General features: G+C 42.5%; 1 protein-coding gene across 3 annotated transcripts in view; it reads right to left on the bottom strand.

Annotated features, from left to right (window-relative positions):
- Positions 1-17,085, bottom strand: part of CDC42BPA (CDC42 binding protein kinase alpha) — a 198,151-nt gene that overhangs the window by 16,230 nt on the left and 164,836 nt on the right. For all 3 annotated transcript variants that reach the window (XM_066618681.1, XM_066618680.1, XM_066618682.1), the window contains exons 25-34: positions 15,663-15,799; positions 15,029-15,168; positions 14,669-14,750; positions 12,530-12,746; positions 11,479-11,541; positions 10,078-10,671; positions 9,027-9,124; positions 6,558-6,642; positions 4,430-4,553; positions 3,030-3,147 (exon numbers count right to left, since the gene is read on the bottom strand). In XM_066618681.1, the coding sequence (XP_066474778.1) occupies positions 3,030-3,147; positions 4,430-4,553; positions 6,558-6,642; positions 9,027-9,124; positions 10,078-10,671; positions 11,479-11,541; positions 12,530-12,746; positions 14,669-14,750; positions 15,029-15,168; positions 15,663-15,799 (1,658 nt within the window). The remainder of the gene's footprint in view (positions 1-3,029; positions 3,148-4,429; positions 4,554-6,557; positions 6,643-9,026; positions 9,125-10,077; positions 10,672-11,478; positions 11,542-12,529; positions 12,747-14,668; positions 14,751-15,028; positions 15,169-15,662; positions 15,800-17,085) is intronic.

Here is a 17,085-nt window from a genome sequence, read left to right as displayed (position 1 = left end):
GACGTCATGACCAGAAGTGACATCATCAAGCAGGAACTTTTTTAACAATCCTAGGCTGCAATCCTACATACACTTACCCAGAAGTCCCATTTACTATCAATGTTAAAAGAATATACATGGTAGCTTGTTAAAAGCACAGATCTGAAACATTTCCCCAAATGCAGTCACATTCCATCAAGTCTAATATATTAAAAATAAAATATTGAAATGAATGGGGACCCACCTGAAATTGGCTCGCGACCCACCTAGTGGGTCCCAACCCACAGTTTGAGAAACACTACTAAACAAAAATTTCCTGATTTAATTAGAAATGAAGCAGAAAACAAAGTATGTCCAAAGAGGTTTACGCTCACTTCCTATATAAACACCTTACACAATATTCCAAAAGAGACAAATTAAAAGCAATTTCCATGAAAATATGAACCCATGAGAAAGATGGTATACAGACAGACAGAATTCTTTCTATGGGGGGGGGGGATTTGTTGCTTATGAACTGGTTCTAAATTTTGAAACATGTTGTTAAAGAGGCATTGCACCGACAATATTGAAGATCAATTTTTTTTGCCTTTTACTTGATAACAGCTGATATTTACTTAACAGGTTGCTCTTTCTCAAAATAAAATCTTGATCTACCTGCTGTGTTAATGAAGTCCTACTATTTCAATTAAAACTTTTATTTGCAAACAGAAATGTGGACTATCATCAGTACTGCATGATGATAGCATTTACTGTGCCAGGTCAAACTCTTGAAAACTAGATAACCATTAAATACATGAGAGTTAGATCTAGTATTTATGAGGTCAACATGGTAGAAGACCATTGGGAAGCATGAACCTTTAGATGGATAAACTCTGGGATACACACTTAGCTAGCTGCTGTAGCCGAAATGAGAAGAAAACCATAAATGAGAGCCCCCCCCCTTTACATGTTTCTTAACTGTAGCTCAAAACAAGCTAGAAGAGGACCCAGGAAAGAAAAATAAGAATTTTGTATACAAATGAAGTAGAATAGATATTATGAAGTTTTGGAGGAGAAATGAAAAGGTAGTTTAAAAAATGAAGTTAACATTTCATACAGAAATTTCTTCTGTATAACCCGGTCTGTTCTCTAAGGTCATCAAAAGGGGCTCTATCGATTGTGCCGTCATTGAGAGTGGTGAAGGGAATGGCGGCCAGAAACAGGGCCTTTACGGTGGTGGCACCTACACTATGGAATTCCCTCCCCTTTGAATTGAGAGCAGCTCCTTCATTATTAGCGTTCCAGTGGGGCCTGAAGACTTTTTTATTCAGGAAAGCCTTCGAGGCACCATAAGGACTGTTTTTATAACTTATGTCTTTTACTGCGTGCTTTCAGTCTGCTGCTATGTATTTTATCTTGTTTTAATTGTTTTTAAGTGTTTTGTATTTTTAATGTTTATCTGTATTTTTTAACTTGATGGTTAGCCTCATTGGGTGCCCTTCAGGGAGAAAGGCGGAATACAAATCAAATCAAATCAAAAAATAAATTCTGACAGAATTAAGAACTCAGCCCAATTAGCCATTTTGCAGTGTCAAGGAGGAAAAAGAAAATGATTACTGCACTTGCTGGGCAACCAGACCACACACCACCAAGCTTTGGCATTCCATCAAAGGTTACAGCAGTCCATGAACTTTTGTGTAAGTTACTGTGTGGTAACTGTGTGGAGTCACTTCCTTAATGGCTAGAGAAATCTAGACCCAATATCAATTGATTTGGTGGTAGAACCGATGGTTGAATGCATTTATGTAACTGAACCATTAATATTTAATTGCACAGACTATACAGGAAGGAAACTTGGGCATGACTACTAATAGGGTGGGACCATAACACAGTGACGGAATAAATGTTTTGTACATAGTATGCTCTAGAGATTCGCTCCATGGTAGTTAAAAGGAGAGAGATCTTGGGGTGGTGGTGGACAGGTCGATGAAAGTGTCGACCCAATGTGCAGCGGCAGTGAAGAAGGCCAATTCTATGCTTGGGATCATTAGGAAGGGTATTGAGAACAAAACGGCTAGTATTATAATGCTGTTGTACAAATCTATGGTAAGGCCACACCTGGAGTATTGTGTCCAGTTCTGGTCGCCGCATCTCAAAAAAGACATAGTGGAAATGGAAAAGGTGCAAAAGAGAGCGACTAAGATTATTACTGGACTGGGGCACCTTCCTTATGAGGAAAGGCTACGGCGTTTGGGCCTCTTCAGCCTAGAAAAGAGACGCCTGAGGGGGGACATGATTGAGACATACAAAATTATGCAGGGGATGGACAGAGTGGATAGGGAGATGCTCTTTACACTCTCACATAATACCAGAACCAGGGGACATCCACTAAAATTGAGTGTTGGGCGGGTTAGGACAGACAAAAGAAAATATTTCTTTACTCAGCGTGTGGTCGGTCTGTGGAACTCCTTGCCACAGGATGTGGTGCTGGCGTCTACCCTAGACGCCTTTAAAAGGGGATTGGACAAGTTTCTGGAGGAAAAATCCATTACGGGGTACAAGCCATAATGTGTATGTGCAACCTCCTGATTTTAGAAATGGGTTATGTCAGAATGCCAGATGCAAGGGAGGGCACCAGGATGAGGTCTCTTGTTATCTGGTGTGCTCCCTGGGGCATTTGGTGGGCCGCTGTGAGATACAGGAAGCTGGACTAGATGGGCCTATGGCCTGATCCAGTGGGGCTGTTCTTATGTTTAATTATCTTGCATAGCAGGTGCTAGGAAACACTCCTGCCTGAGACCCTGGAAAGCCACTTCTAGTTACCAATTACTGTGTTAGGTGGGCCAATGGGCTGATGCAGTATAAGGCAGCTTCGTTTGATCTGTAGCTCTCATAAAAACATACAAACAATAATTCTCAAAACCCTGCCTGTGAAAGCAACTTTGCATTTGACTGCAAATGTATAACTATTTGGCTCCAGACTGAATTAGAATCTGATGTCCCAATGTTCATTTTCTTTCCCCTGAATATCAGTTACACTCACTTGTAGACATGCTCTCATAACTGCTTACCATAGGCAGGTCTTTGAGGATCTGTATACCATCTCCAGGACCCATGTGTGCTATATGGTTAAAGTTAGTTGGGTTAGAAATTAATTTATTTCTCATTTCTGGATCTCGTAGCATCTCCCTGCAAGAGAAGATGTTCAGGTCAGGTGTGTTGCTCATGAGGGTATTTCTTGCAATGAAATGTACTTTACATACAAGTTAGTCTACAATAGAAATAAATAAGCCAAATATTGGGTTTCAAAGGAGAAGAACTTTAATTTCTGATATCAATTCTAAGTCATCTATCAGCCTGAGGAAAGGGAAAGGGTCAGGAAGAAGAGAGGATGGTTTTAAAGGCTGAACAGCCCATGTCCATAAAAAGTCCATATGGTTACTGAGAGTCAGAGTGCTCTACGAGAGGGAGTTCAGACAACATTCAAGAAAAGGTGCAGAAGCAGGTTCACTGATGACCTGGTGCTGTAAAGATGAAGGCAGAAATGAAGGACAGAAGAAAAAAGAAGAATTAGAAGAATATTGCACTACCCTTCACATTTCACTGTCACAATACTTGTAAGAGTTTGTAGAGAAAGGTACTGATGCCTTATAGGATGCAAAGTAAATTTCTGAGAGATATTTGAGCATCTTAGAAAAACAAGAGTCAGTCAATGTGCTTCGTGTTGGTGGCCAATTATATATTTAGTGACATTTTAGAAGTGGAACAAAGCAGACAATCTGGTCTTGTCACCAATGACAGGTTCAATGACTTGAGGACAAACATGTATTTTTTCCATAGTATGTGCAATCTTTTATGGATGGAGAGAACGCATGGTGAGAAATAAAAAAAAAATTAGACCTATGCTTATTGAAAATATATGCTGCCCTTCTCGAATATGTTCGCATACCCTGAAACACCACCTTTCAACATGAGTCTTTTGTTACAGAAGGCATGACAATTAAGTAGTAACATGAGAATGTTGGAGAACACTACAGAGAATGGAATAGGAATTGCCCCCAAATTCAAAATATCAGAATTAGACTCTGAAAGTAATACATATGCAGAATTAGCAATGTAATCCTCTTTTGTAAAACTTTTTATTATCAATCTTTTTATATGTATATATATATATACACACACAATAGGCACACGCTCACACACACACACAAATGTACATACATGAAGGCATGCATTCTGAGTTACAATGTTTGGCACAAATATTTAATTTTAAAAGTACTTAAATATTTCAGGCTGGTGTTTTTACAAATTACATATAAGGAATAAATGTAAGGAAGGAGAGACAACTGTCTGAACACATGATCCAGAAATCAATTTTTTCTAACAAATGAAAAGTTACATTGACAGCAGACAAACAGATCTTCAAGGCCTACAGGCATGTACAGAAGACAGGTACAGGTTGAATACCGACCTCCTCTGCTGCATCCTCTCCTCCTCAGGCACTCTGAATGAATAACGTCGCTTATTGTTGATATTTCGAACCATTTGCTTCCGGCTGTTATCAGACGTCTCAGGAACTACTAGCTCATCACCCTCTAGGAATGAAATAAAAAAACATAGCAGGTTCCATATTAAGTTACATAATAATATGCTCAGAGTTATATTAAGCTGTGTATGTTTTCCCTCTCTAAAGCTGAGGTTCTCAATCTATGCGTCGCAACGCCCTGGCGAGGTGGGGAAAGCCCCCTGGGGTGTCACGAGGCATCTTGCAGAGTGAAGTGGCCACAGCACCTCAGTTCAGCTCCATATGGTCGCCTCCCTGCTTGCTGCTTTTATAGGAAAAAGCAGTGGCTGCAAACCTGAACAAGGTAAGGGGGCAGTGTGAGGTGGGGAGTGTGAAACATGATAAAGTGTGAGTGGTGGGGGCCTCCCTGATGTCAGGCTTACAGCCAATGAGCATGGTCCCCATTTTGTGTCTCAGCTTCCTGTGCAGTGTATGCTTACCAGCCAGGCCCTCTCTAGCCTTGGTCTTCCCTCCCGGTCTGGAGAAGGCTTGGCCAGCAATTGCACTTAGTGCTGCGCTGAATGCGGTTCCCAGCTGAGCCTTCTCCAGACCAGAAAGTCCAAGGCCAGAGGGGGCCTGGCCAGTAAGTACATTCTGCGCAGGAAGCCCCATGTTAAGTGTACTTGTCGGCCAGGCCTTCTCCGTCACCAGAGACAGTCAGACAGCAATCACACTCAGTACTGTGCTAAGTGTGATCATTAGCCAGGCTTCCCTCCTGGTTTGGAGAAGGCTTGGCTGGAGAGCACAAGACTTCTCCAGACCGGAAGGGAACCCCAAGGCCACAGAGGAGCTAGCTGGCAAGCACTTTTGGCGTGGGGCCTTGCTTACCAGCCAGGTCCTCTCTGTAGCAGGGAAGCCTGACCCCAGAGAGGATCCGGCCGGGTGGCACTGTGTTTGCTTACCAGCTGAGCCCTCTCTAGCAGCAGGCTTCCCTCTGGCATTAGTGAAGGCTAGGCTGGAAATGCATGCAGTGCTGCTGAGCTTCATTGTTGCCAGCCAGCCTTCTCTAGAGTCAGGTTTCCCTTGCGCTCCAGGGAGGACCCACTGGTAAGCATGCTCAGAACAGGCTTCCCATTGCCCCGTGCTGAGCATTCTTGCTGGTTGGATCCTCCCTGTAAGTACGAGGGAAGCCCGATGCTAGAGAAGGCTAGATGGAAGGTGGGGTGTTGCATGTGATCAGTGCCGCAGAGCCGCCTCTAGCTTTGGGCTTCCCTCCCAGTTAGGAGGGAGATGCGCACTGATTGTGGTCACCCTCCTGGAAGGCTCCGGACTGGGAGGGAAGCCCAAAGCTAGAGAGGACTCCACAAGTAAGTGCATGCAGCACGAGGCTTCCTTCTGCCTAGGAGGGAGGGAACCCAGAACTTTCCTGGGAGTAAGTCCCATTGACTGTAATGGGACTTACTTCTGAGTAGACATGCATAGGATTGGGCTCTCTGTCTGTTCTTAGTCATGAGGAGGTCCAAATTGCCAAAAGGTTACGCTTTCCTCAATTTTCTACTCAAAACTATTTCCTCTTGGGCAAAAAATGGAATTGGGGCTCAGCTATGCTCTTTCACTTGCATAAAGAGAATAACGAAAACTACTATAGAACCTACAAATTATAATGCTGCATGAATGTTTGGGCAAGCATGTGCAGATCAGCACAAACATGATGAAGTGTGGGTGGTGGGGGGGTCTGACATCGGTGAATTCTTTATACCCAGTTCTTTGAATCCAACCCATTTTCATAATTTTATCCCTAACCCTGAGAACTACAGCCTTTAGCAAATGAAAGCTGAAATTTGGGCTGGGTCAACAAAAACTGGACTTTAGTTAGTTTACAATCCACTGAGCTGTCCTATTTTGAACAGCATGAAACAGTCTGTGGGCCCAATCCTATCCAACTTTCCAGTGCTGATGTGGCCATGCCAATGGGATGTGCTCTGCATCTTGTAGTTCAGAGGCCTGAACCCTCCTCAAGGTAAGGGGCTGCATTGGGCCCTGAGACAGTTATATCAACATACAATAGTGCAACAAGAAATCTTCTCTCACTTACCTGCCATCTTGTTTTTGAAATATATTAGCCTAATTGTTTCTAGTCCTAGGACATTTAGTGATCCGTCTGTGTTCAAAGGACGTACCTGAAAGAGATAAATCTCAATAAAAACTGACCACTAGAATAGCTGTCCAAATCAAAGGGTGTTCAGATTTTCACAAAGCATGTAGACCATCTACAGATGGTTTTCCAACAGTTCTGGAAATCAAAATGAAATTAAACTGGTGTAGAACGCTTTCTAAAAACACCAAGTAGTTCTGAGTAAGGCTTAAAACAAACACTTCTGGTGTGATAATAATTTCAGAAGCTGTTGTGTTGCAATTGCGTAATTAATATGTAGAAAGAGCATTCTTAGTTATGTGTGATACAATATTCTTAAAGGGTGAAACTTTGGATCAAATGTTCTGTAGGTGTTCTAATATAGTTAGGATTCAACATTTGGTTTCAAGGAATTACATTTTTTTCATAAACTATAGGTCACTTTCCACGTTATTGTTATAAGAACGCTTCTACATGTCACTCTCATGTTGGAAACCCAGAATTTACTGAAAGGAAATTTGAAAATGTTCACTATAAAAGTTGTTTTAAAGCAGTTAACCACATCAACATGTCTCATTTCTAACTCCTATTTCTGATCCATTTCTTTGTAAGACTGAAACTGTATGTACAGGTGGAGCCTATTTATATGCATTAGTTCCGTTCCGTGAACCGGCTCGATTAACAAAAATTCCTGTTGTGCTAAATTCCGTAGAGTTAAGCCAGTGGTTCTTGAACTTTTCCAGCTCGTGCCTCCCCTGATCCTTGCAGCCATTGGCCACGGCTCCCCATTACAACAGCTCACCTCAGTTACCCCAAAATGGGAATGAAGGTGTTATAATTATACACTAGAAACAAGGCTGCCAGCGCTCTGAGGCTGCAATCCTAAGCCCACTTTCCTGGGAGTAAGTCCCATTGAACACAATAGGACTTACTTCTGAGTAGACCTAGCTAGGATTGTGCCTTTTGTCTTACAATAGCAGCCAACAGAGTACCCCTCCCCCAAAAGGAGGCAGGAGGAAAAAGGAGAATGGCTAAAAAGGAATGGGGATTTTTATTTTTAATCTGGAGACAAAGCCATCAAGAGTGGTTTTTTTTCTTTTTTGAAGGGGGAGGAAAAAGAGAAAGGTGAGGATCCTGGGATAGGTTGACACAGACTCCAAGCCTATGTAGGTCTACTCAGCTGACACAGACCCCAAGCCTATGTAGGTCTACTCAGAAGTAAGCCCCATTTGAGTCAATGGGGCTTACCCCCAGGAAAGTGTGGAAAGGATTGCAGCCACACCCAGCAAGATTACAACTCACCCCAAAGTAGATGGGGGCTGCTCACACACATACACCCAACATGCAGATGCCACCCCTTTGCCCCCCAGGCAAGACGGAGGGATGCAGGCTGGGATATTTGGACACACACACCCCCCACTAGGAGCAGGCTGGCTCCTTCCTTCCCAAGCAGCCTTGACCAATCCCAGGATGCCCAGGGCGAGGGGCACACTGGGAAATGTAGTCCTTGGGACGATGTTGCACATGGAGAGAGCTCTCCATGCCCAGCCAGCCTTCTCTCCCACCTCCCCCCACCATGTTTCACATGCCCTCCCAGCTGCCCCACCCACCTCATTCACAGCTGCAGAAAAGCAGCAAGTCAGGAGGCAGCACCTGAGCAGAGCAGCCTCTCTCCCTAGTGATGCCTGGAGGCTAGCCATGCCATACTCGGGAGGAGGGACGCACAGATTGAATACCTTAGAGTTAAGCAAATATGTATGTGTATCTGCAGCCTGACACTTGGGGCTGGAAGGAAACTAAGGCAGCTGTTATCAATTCCCGCCCCTCCGCCTCCCCGCCTCCCCCTTTCACAGGTGGAATGCTGAGCTTTTAAGTGTCCAGTCCTATGCGTTTCTACTTAGAAATAAGTCCCATTCTTGTCAATGGAGCTTACTCCCAGGAAAGTATGGAGAGGATTGTAGCCTAAATCTCCTGCTTTGCTTGCTGGGAAGGTTTGCTTGCTGAGCTGTTTTGTTTCCGTAGGCTGGAGCAGGAGAGCCTGCACCATCTCGGAGTGGGGGGGGGGATTCAGCAAATACTTCCTGGGTTGGCCTCTGGGGCTCCAAGAGTGTTACTGTTCCTTCAAAAGGGGAACCTCTTCCATGGCTCCAGGGCTATTTCCCTGCCTGGGCGAGGCGGAGCCTTTTTGCAGTGTTTTGGGCTGCCTTGAAACTGATCGAGAAGCCAAAGGAGGCAAAGGTATGTGTGACTTTCAGTTCCCCCACCTCATCTGCATTGAGACAAATCCAAAGATTAAAAAAACCGTGGATAAATAGGCTGCCCCTGTAGTCTACTCTGACACTATATACAACGATCCTACTTTGTCAACATGCTTTCTAGGGGCTGTAAGTTCTTTGGACAAATGAATTTCCAATATCACATGCTAGTTACCTTTTTGAGGGGTATGGTCTGAATCCACTCCATGGAATTCACATCAAATATATCAACTGCATTTTCACTGTATACTGAGAGATATGGTGCATTGTAACCTGGGAAGAAGTACACATACATACCTTGGTAATATACTTTCAGCAATTACTAGAGAGCACCGAAAATAAGAAAGCAGTCTTTTCACAACATACTGCCTCTGCAGATAATTTAGCTATATATATGCTCCAATTAAAATGGAGACTTTCTTTAGAAACATTCTAAGGATTATTTGGACATGAGTCATAGATCATGATCTGAAAAACAAAACCTATGAACTTCTAACAGTTTTTAAAATTACTCATTATCTGCTTTTCACTGTCTTAAGTGCACTACCCACTTACTACATTTCGACACCAAGTTTTGAAAATGGGAATTCTATTTTCAATTTAGTTCAACTGTGAACTAAAGGACCCTCAATTATAACTGGGATACAAAACAATGAACAGCAACAATTTCCTCTGGAGCAAGGACTCTCTGTCTTTCTCTCTGAAGCAAGGAAATTGTGGGTGCTACCCAATATTCACTAACAATATTTTTCCTAATTTAACATTCTCTCTGTTTCCCAGATAATCATAGTACTTAGGTGATTTTTCATAAAGGTACATAATTAAACAATTCTTAAACAAAATCTATGTTCATACTTCTTACATAGTCTCTGGATTATTTTGGCAACCTTCAGTCTCGAAAGACTATGGTATCGCGCTCTGAAAGGTGGTTCTGGAACAGCGTCTAGTGTGGCTGAAAAGGGCAATCCGGGAGTGACAATCCCTTCCACACCGGGAGCAAGTGCAGTCTGTCCCTGGTCTGTCTCCCTGGCTATGGGCCTTCCTTCTTTGCCTCTTTGCCTCAAACTGCTGGCAAAGTGTCTCTTCAAACTGGGAAAGGCCATGCTGCACAGCCTGCGCCATCCTATTTAAAAACTACAGGGAATACACCTGAATGTCTGTTTATTCAAATACTATTTGTGTCCCTCAAACCATTAGGAGAAAGTAATACAGAGATAGGAACTTACAGGAAGAGGAAGGAGTTGCAGGCCACATAAGTTCTTGTTGCCTAGACCTTCGGCCCTGGCAGTCCACATAAATCCCCACGCTGCTAAAACACAGCAGGTATTCCTTATTTGAGATCTCAACTGCACAGATGGCATCCGTAGGCTGCTGTGCAATGAACGACAGTGTGTGATCATCTGGGTGAAGCAAACTATGTGGGTTTCCTTCTCCATGCAAAGGGTATTTTAAGAATCCTGACTGGTAGCCCACACAGAGCCGTTCACTGAAGATTGCCATCCACTGGACATTCCCAGCCACTTGGATCTCTTTAATCTTTTTGTGACGTGTCTTGCTGTGATTTAGTTCGTAGCAGAGGACCTGTCTTTTCATTGCCACGCACAAGCAAGTAAGAGCTCCATGGCGCACTTGTCCAGAAACTATAGTCTGGCAACCTTTGGTCTCTGCCAGTTTATAAAAATCAGTCTCTCGTCCATCCAGGGCAGCCATAGGGAACAGCCTGACATGACGATTTCGTCCTGAGATCACTGCAATGAGCTGTTCATTCGGGATGAGTTCAATCTGATGAACTTTCTTATTGTCACCAACACGAATGATCTCTGCAAAATTTAAAAACCTCAGGTGAGCACACTTTGCACACTGACGTGGAAACAAGAAATATGTAGGGAAGAAGAAAAGCAAAAGAGTTAATAAAAGTGTAGTCTTTGTGAGGTTATTTTATTATTATTATTAAGAATATTTATATATCACTGTTCAACAACAAGTAGTTCACAAAGCAGTTTCCATAGCTATACAAAATAAACACATGGTTTCCTGTCACCACAAAGGGCTCAAGTCTAAAACATTTTGAAAGCAGTAGTCGTTACAAAGACTACAATCCCCAAAAAATTCCTTTGCCTTTCTTTCTTACTGTTAGAAGAAAAGGAAAAATATTGTATGGCATAGTCTAAACTTTCTGTGCTGCATCCAGAGCAATGACCACAGAGGGAAAAGGAAGTCCCTAATGGGGTGTTGCAAGCAGGAAATCTGGTGGGGAGGGTGGTTTGAGGGATAGGAGAGCTGGCAATGATATTTACTGAGGCTCAAAATAGATCAGTAAATGATTAAATTTTTTCCTAATTTTCTGAAGAAAATAATTTATTCTTGTAAGCTGCACTGAGTGGGAGCATGCAAAGGAGAGAACTCTGAATTCCAATCTGCCAACACAACACAGATCAGAGGGCTTTTTGGTACCAGGAGAGAATAGAGAACAGCTTGATTTTTCAGCGGAAGCAGCATGATCACCATTTATTAAACTCTGCTATATTAAGACGATACAAGATGGTTCTAGAAAGAGTTGACTGAACAAAATATGCAGCTTATTGTTTCAACTACCCACACAGAAAAGTTACACCACATTCTCTTACCATCCTTGGTGACATGCACAACAAATAACCCTTCTTCATTGCCCAGGGCTATTCTTTCATGATCTGTGACAGTTAAAAAAAAATTGGTCAACATTTTTGGATCAGACACACAAAACCAACATGGGACCCAATCATTTAAACAAGAACAGAAAGCAGAGTACTTAAAACAGAAACAGTTTAATGAAAACATGAGGATTTATCACTTACTGAGCTTCTTTTATTCAGTCAAGTAGTAACCTGCATTGCTTAACAGATATAACCCACATCTCTGTACTGTATGACATGAGCAAAAGCAGTACTCTAACGAATACACTCTCACTAAGAGCAACTAATCATAAGCATCTACAGTAGTAAAATTAAACTTAGATGACTTTTGAAGTGTAGGAGTTGCAAGAAATCTATGAAACTTGCAGGTTGATACTAGGCACTCAATTTCACTCAAAAGTAAGCCCTATTGAATAAGTGTGATAGGATTACAACCTTAAGTCATTACCCTAAACTTTAGGCAAAACATTTCCTGCATAACAGTGCCATTTCAGTTTTTAAGGCTGCAATCCTACACTCACTTGCCTATCAATAAGTCTCAATAAACACAATGAGACTTAATTCTAAGAAGACATGCATAGGATTACACTGTAAAACACTCAAAGGGCCAAATCCTATCCAACTTTCCAGCATCAATGCAGCAGTAGTGCAGACCTGACATATGGGACAAATGTTCCCTTACTTCCACGACTGTCTCCCCACTGTAGGAGCAGCACACACCCTGCTGGCATGGCTGCATTGGTGCTGGAAATTGGATAGGATTGGGCTTTAAGCGGACTATACTGTGATTATAAATGTTCAATATGAGTCTAATGCTTTCTGTCATAAGTACTAACTAAACGAGACAGATCTGAATGTAATTGCTAAGGCAGGCATCAAACTTACCAACTTTTGCTTTATCATTAAATTAAATACAAAATATTAGTGCAGCATAAAGGAAATGCTAGAATTCCATCTGTATTAAGGTAACATCCCAAATATTTATCGTAGGTTAATCAATAAATACCTATGATTGCTGCTGCCTGGGTTGTTTTAATGAGGGGCAAAGTGCTGTCGTAGGCCTCTTTGGGAACATAGACTGAGCGGTCTTTTAGCTTGTTCTTCTTTAAAATCCTGTGTAATTCATTCAAGACTCCTACCCACTTGCTCTTTTCATTCTCACTGTCAGCTAGGATCAGGATTGAACACTTGTTACTCGATGCTGACAGCTGAGAAGCTGTAACCTGGAAAAGTTATAAACACTTAGAAGATGCTTAGATTGAAAGGTGGGATATAACTGAAGAAACACATGGAAAAATCAGATATTTTCACATTTGAAGCTAAATGGTGAACAGAGTACTCTACTCTGTACTCTACAGTGTACCCTGCTGAACAGAGTCTGAACCATGCAATACACTAAGCATTTCAGCATTAAATAAGCATTTCAAGGTTAAACTAGTGAGAGCCATGTTGATGAAGTTCCCAGAGTGTTGAACATGGACTTGTAAGACCCAGGCTCAAATACTTCCTCAGTCAAGAAGTTCACTGGGTAATCTTGAGCCAGTCCTTGTTTCACAACCTTACTTTCTTCTGTGCTATATGAAAGGAGAGAGGGCACCATATGTGCTGCCCTGACTTCTTTGGAAAAAGAGCAGGATTAAATGGAATTTAAAAACTAGTAATGAGAAGGGAAGGGAATGTATATTTATTTATTTATAAATGTGGATAGGCCAGGAACTGTACCATTCCCTGGAACATTAAAAACTGGCCTTTGATGGCTTTTGTAATTTTTCTCCTAGAGCTTAGGACTTGGATGAAAAAATATATGAAACTGAAATGGGGCACTTGGAACCACAACAAAAAACAGGTAAAACAAAACACACACACAAGTGCAACAGTGAAAATGAAACCAAGATGACTATTTCAGTCTATATCATTCATAAGCAACATAGTTGGCAACCTTCAGTCTCGAAAGACTATGGTATCGCGCTCTGAATGGTGGTTGTGGAACAGCGTCTAGTGTGGCTGAAAAGGCCAATTCGGGAGTGACAATCCCTTCCGCACTGGGAGCAAGTGTAGTGTGTCCCTGGTCTGTCTCCCTGGCTGTGGTCCTTCCTTCTTTGCCTCTTTGCCTCAGTCTGTTGGCCAAGTGTCTCTTCAAACTGGGAAAGGCCATGCTGCACAGCCTGCCTCCAAGCAGAACGCTCAGAGGCCAAGGTTTCCCATCTGTGGAGGTTCGTTCCTAAGGCTTCCAGATCCCTCTTGCAGATATCCTTGTAGCTCAGCTGTGGTCTGCTTGTAGGGCGCTTTCCCTGCACAAGTTCTCCATAGAGGAGATCCTTTGGGATCCAACCATTGCCCATTCTCACGACACGACCAAGCCAATGCAGGCGCCTCTGTTTCAGCAGTGTATACATGCTGGGGATTCCAGCTCATTCCAGGACTGTGCTGTTTGGAATTTTGTCCTGCCAGGTGATACCAAGGATACATCGGAGGCAGCCAATGTGGAAAGCGTTCAGTTTCCTGTTGTGAGCAAAGAGCCCATAACTCGCTGCAGTACAGAAGTGTACTCAGGACGCAAGCTCTGTAGACCTGGATCTTGGTAGGTTCCGTCAGCTTCTTGTTAGACCATACTCTCTTTGTGAGTCTGGAAAACGTGGTAGCTACTTTGCCGATGCGTCTGTTTAGCTCAGAATCGAGAGAAAGACTGTCGGAAATCGTTGAGCCAAGGTACACAAAGTCATGGACAATCTCCAGTTCGTGTGTAGAGACTGCAATGCAGGGAAGTGAGTCCACATCCTGAACCATGACCTGTGTTTTCTTCAGGCGGATTGTCAGTCCAAAGTCTGGGCAGGCCTTGCTAAAACAGTTCATGAGCTGCTGGAGATCTTTGGCAGAATGGGCGGTGACAGCTGCAAGAGGAAGTCACACAGATATTTCAGCTGGACTTTGGACTTTGCTCTCAGTCTGGAGAGGTTGAAGAGCTTTCCGTCTGATCTGGTCCGGATATAGATGCCTTCTGTTGCAGTTCCAAAGGCCTACTTCAGCAGGACAGCGAAGAAAACCCCAAACAAGGTCAGCGCGAGAACACAGCCCTGCTTCATTCCGCTTCAGATGTCAAAGGATGTATAAGCAACATACTTCAACCATAACATGTATTACTTACTCTGAAGATACAAGGAATATCTTTTCGATTTGCATGAATGACATCAGAAGCTAAGACCGAACTCACTGAGAATTCTTCATCCCTTTGGAAAGACAAAAACGGTTAACAAGGTAGAAGATGTTTACTCTTTATGCATGTGTGTTTTCAGTTTTGAGCAGTAACTGCTTAAATTACAGAGGACATCTATGTCAATACAAAACAGAGATCGAGAAAATTGATTTTTTTAATCAATAGGAACACACAGGTTTAAATGTATTTTTATACAACTACTTCTTTATGCAAAAATTTTATTTAAAGATCATATTTAAGGTCTTATTGTAAATTAAAGTCATGGCAAATGACTCAGTCTCATCTTCCTACCTCATTTCAAGAACCTGGCTCACTACCACACTAGGCTGGGATGCTTTTCCTTCCGCTATATCATAAAGGAAGAGCTTGAAATCACAAACAACAGCCAATGCCCTCTGCCAGCCTTTCTTCACTCCAGCTGGTTTAGGGATCTGTAACAAAATTAATTGTACTGACGGTCAAACAAAAGGAAGGTATGTGGACAATTTTTGTTAATGCTAGTAGATAACTTGAACATTCAAATGTTTCAATCTCAATACACAGTCAATAAGAAGCTTGAGATAAACTAGCCCCTTACACGCTAGAGCAGCTTATGAGTTCCTTGGGGGAAAACCATGACAATTAAACCCGTGTAGATTTGTAGTGTGTGAACATGTCTACATTACATTTACACTCAAGAAATAATATGGACTAAAAAGGACAGTTAAAGGAGTTTTACAATATCCACTATTTCACGGTCGCTCTTTTCTTTTTGCTCCTCATTCACATGCTCAGAAAAATTACTACCAAGAAAATTTAAAACAATGGTAATGGCCCTCCTAAATAAGCTAAAGATATATTGGTAAACCAAGGCTGTATTTTAGTTATTGTTGTAGGTTGACAGCAAGAAATCCACCATCAAGAAATTTTGTTTCCCAGTACTTACTCGGACATGTCCTTCGTAAGCAGTTCCTATGCCTTTCTGGGGGTCAATCCCCAGAGGACCCTTTGTCTGTTCTGGTGGAATTGGACACACTGCTGGTGCCTTGTCTGCACAGGTCACATGGCATGAAAATCTGCAGACTGACAGGAAAAACAGAATTAGCATTTCACACATATGACAATCACAAATAACATCCATCTTGTTCTTCGTTAACAGCCACTTCATTTACTGTTCTGCATTTTATGCTGCAAGAACATCCTGCAGTGAACACATTCTTGAATGGATGAATTTGCAGGTTCAACATGTGTCCTTCTAAGTTAAAAACCACTGTTTCTACGTTAAAACCCACTGTACCATGGTCTGGACAAAATGTTGCTCCAAAAGTTGCTATAAAAGCTTCTACTGAAACTTCCTTTCCAGGTCTAAAAGCAACTTTGGGTGAACAAATTTTGTTGCAACTGTGGCATGGCACGAACGGATTAAATTTTCCCTCCCTTCACACTGTGGCCCTTGTCTTAATCAGCCCTCCTACTGTCATGGCTGCTACGCAACAGGCAGGCAAAATTATGCATTAATGGAACATACATTTTGATGCTGAAAAGTTGGAGGATGGTGAGAAAAGTATGCTCTGATTAGGATTCATATTTTTCCAAGTTTGAGGTAACTGGGATCTTGGGAAAAGATGTTAAAACTGTGCAACAAAATTATGCAACCTCTCAGCTGAGAAAGAGGGATAGTTTTAACTATGCAGGAAAAAAAACACCTTGATCCCAAGAACTGCAACTTTTGTTCATGGAATGGGGATTTCTTCCCACAGCAGCTCCTAAAAACCCAATTCTGAGGGGCAGGGACCCTCAGGACTGGGGTGGAATAGGACATGGGAGCTGCAGATATAAGATGGAGTTGGCCGAAGTTGCTGACTCCCCCTGCCTGAGTGGAAGTGTCTTCCCTGTTGAGTCACACAGTTTTGGACCCAAGCAAAAAGGATTTAGCTTTCCTTTTATTTAACATTTAACTTCCATCTTTCTAGCTGACAATCTGCAATGAATGCCCTATTTGCTGTCTTCTTCCTTATGCTTAGACACTTGTGAAGTGCCAGTCTGCAAGCATGCTGGGACTTCTATTGCCTGCAGCAGCTTTTGTCCTTTGCTTGAAATGCCATTATTACCCAGCTCTGTGCTCTCCTGGATTTGAGTCATTCATGTCTGAAAAAGCATCCCCTCCAAGGACTGGCATGTGTTTACCAGTGGGTAGCCAAATTTGTCTGTCTAGGTAAATGGGTGGAATGGAGAGGCCAGGTGGGTTCCACTCCTGTAATGAACATAAGAACAGCCCCACTGGATCAGGCCATAGGCCCATCTAGTCCAGCTTCCTGTATCTCACAGTGGTCCACCAAATGCCCCAGGGAGCACACCTGATAACAAGA

Source organism: Tiliqua scincoides, chromosome 1 (genome assembly GCF_035046505.1).
Source record: "Tiliqua scincoides isolate rTilSci1 chromosome 1, rTilSci1.hap2, whole genome shotgun sequence".
Taxonomy (NCBI): domain Eukaryota; kingdom Metazoa; phylum Chordata; class Lepidosauria; order Squamata; family Scincidae; genus Tiliqua; species Tiliqua scincoides.
The sequence above is the reverse complement of the archived record's forward strand: the minus strand, read 5'-3'. Positions and strand labels throughout refer to the sequence as shown.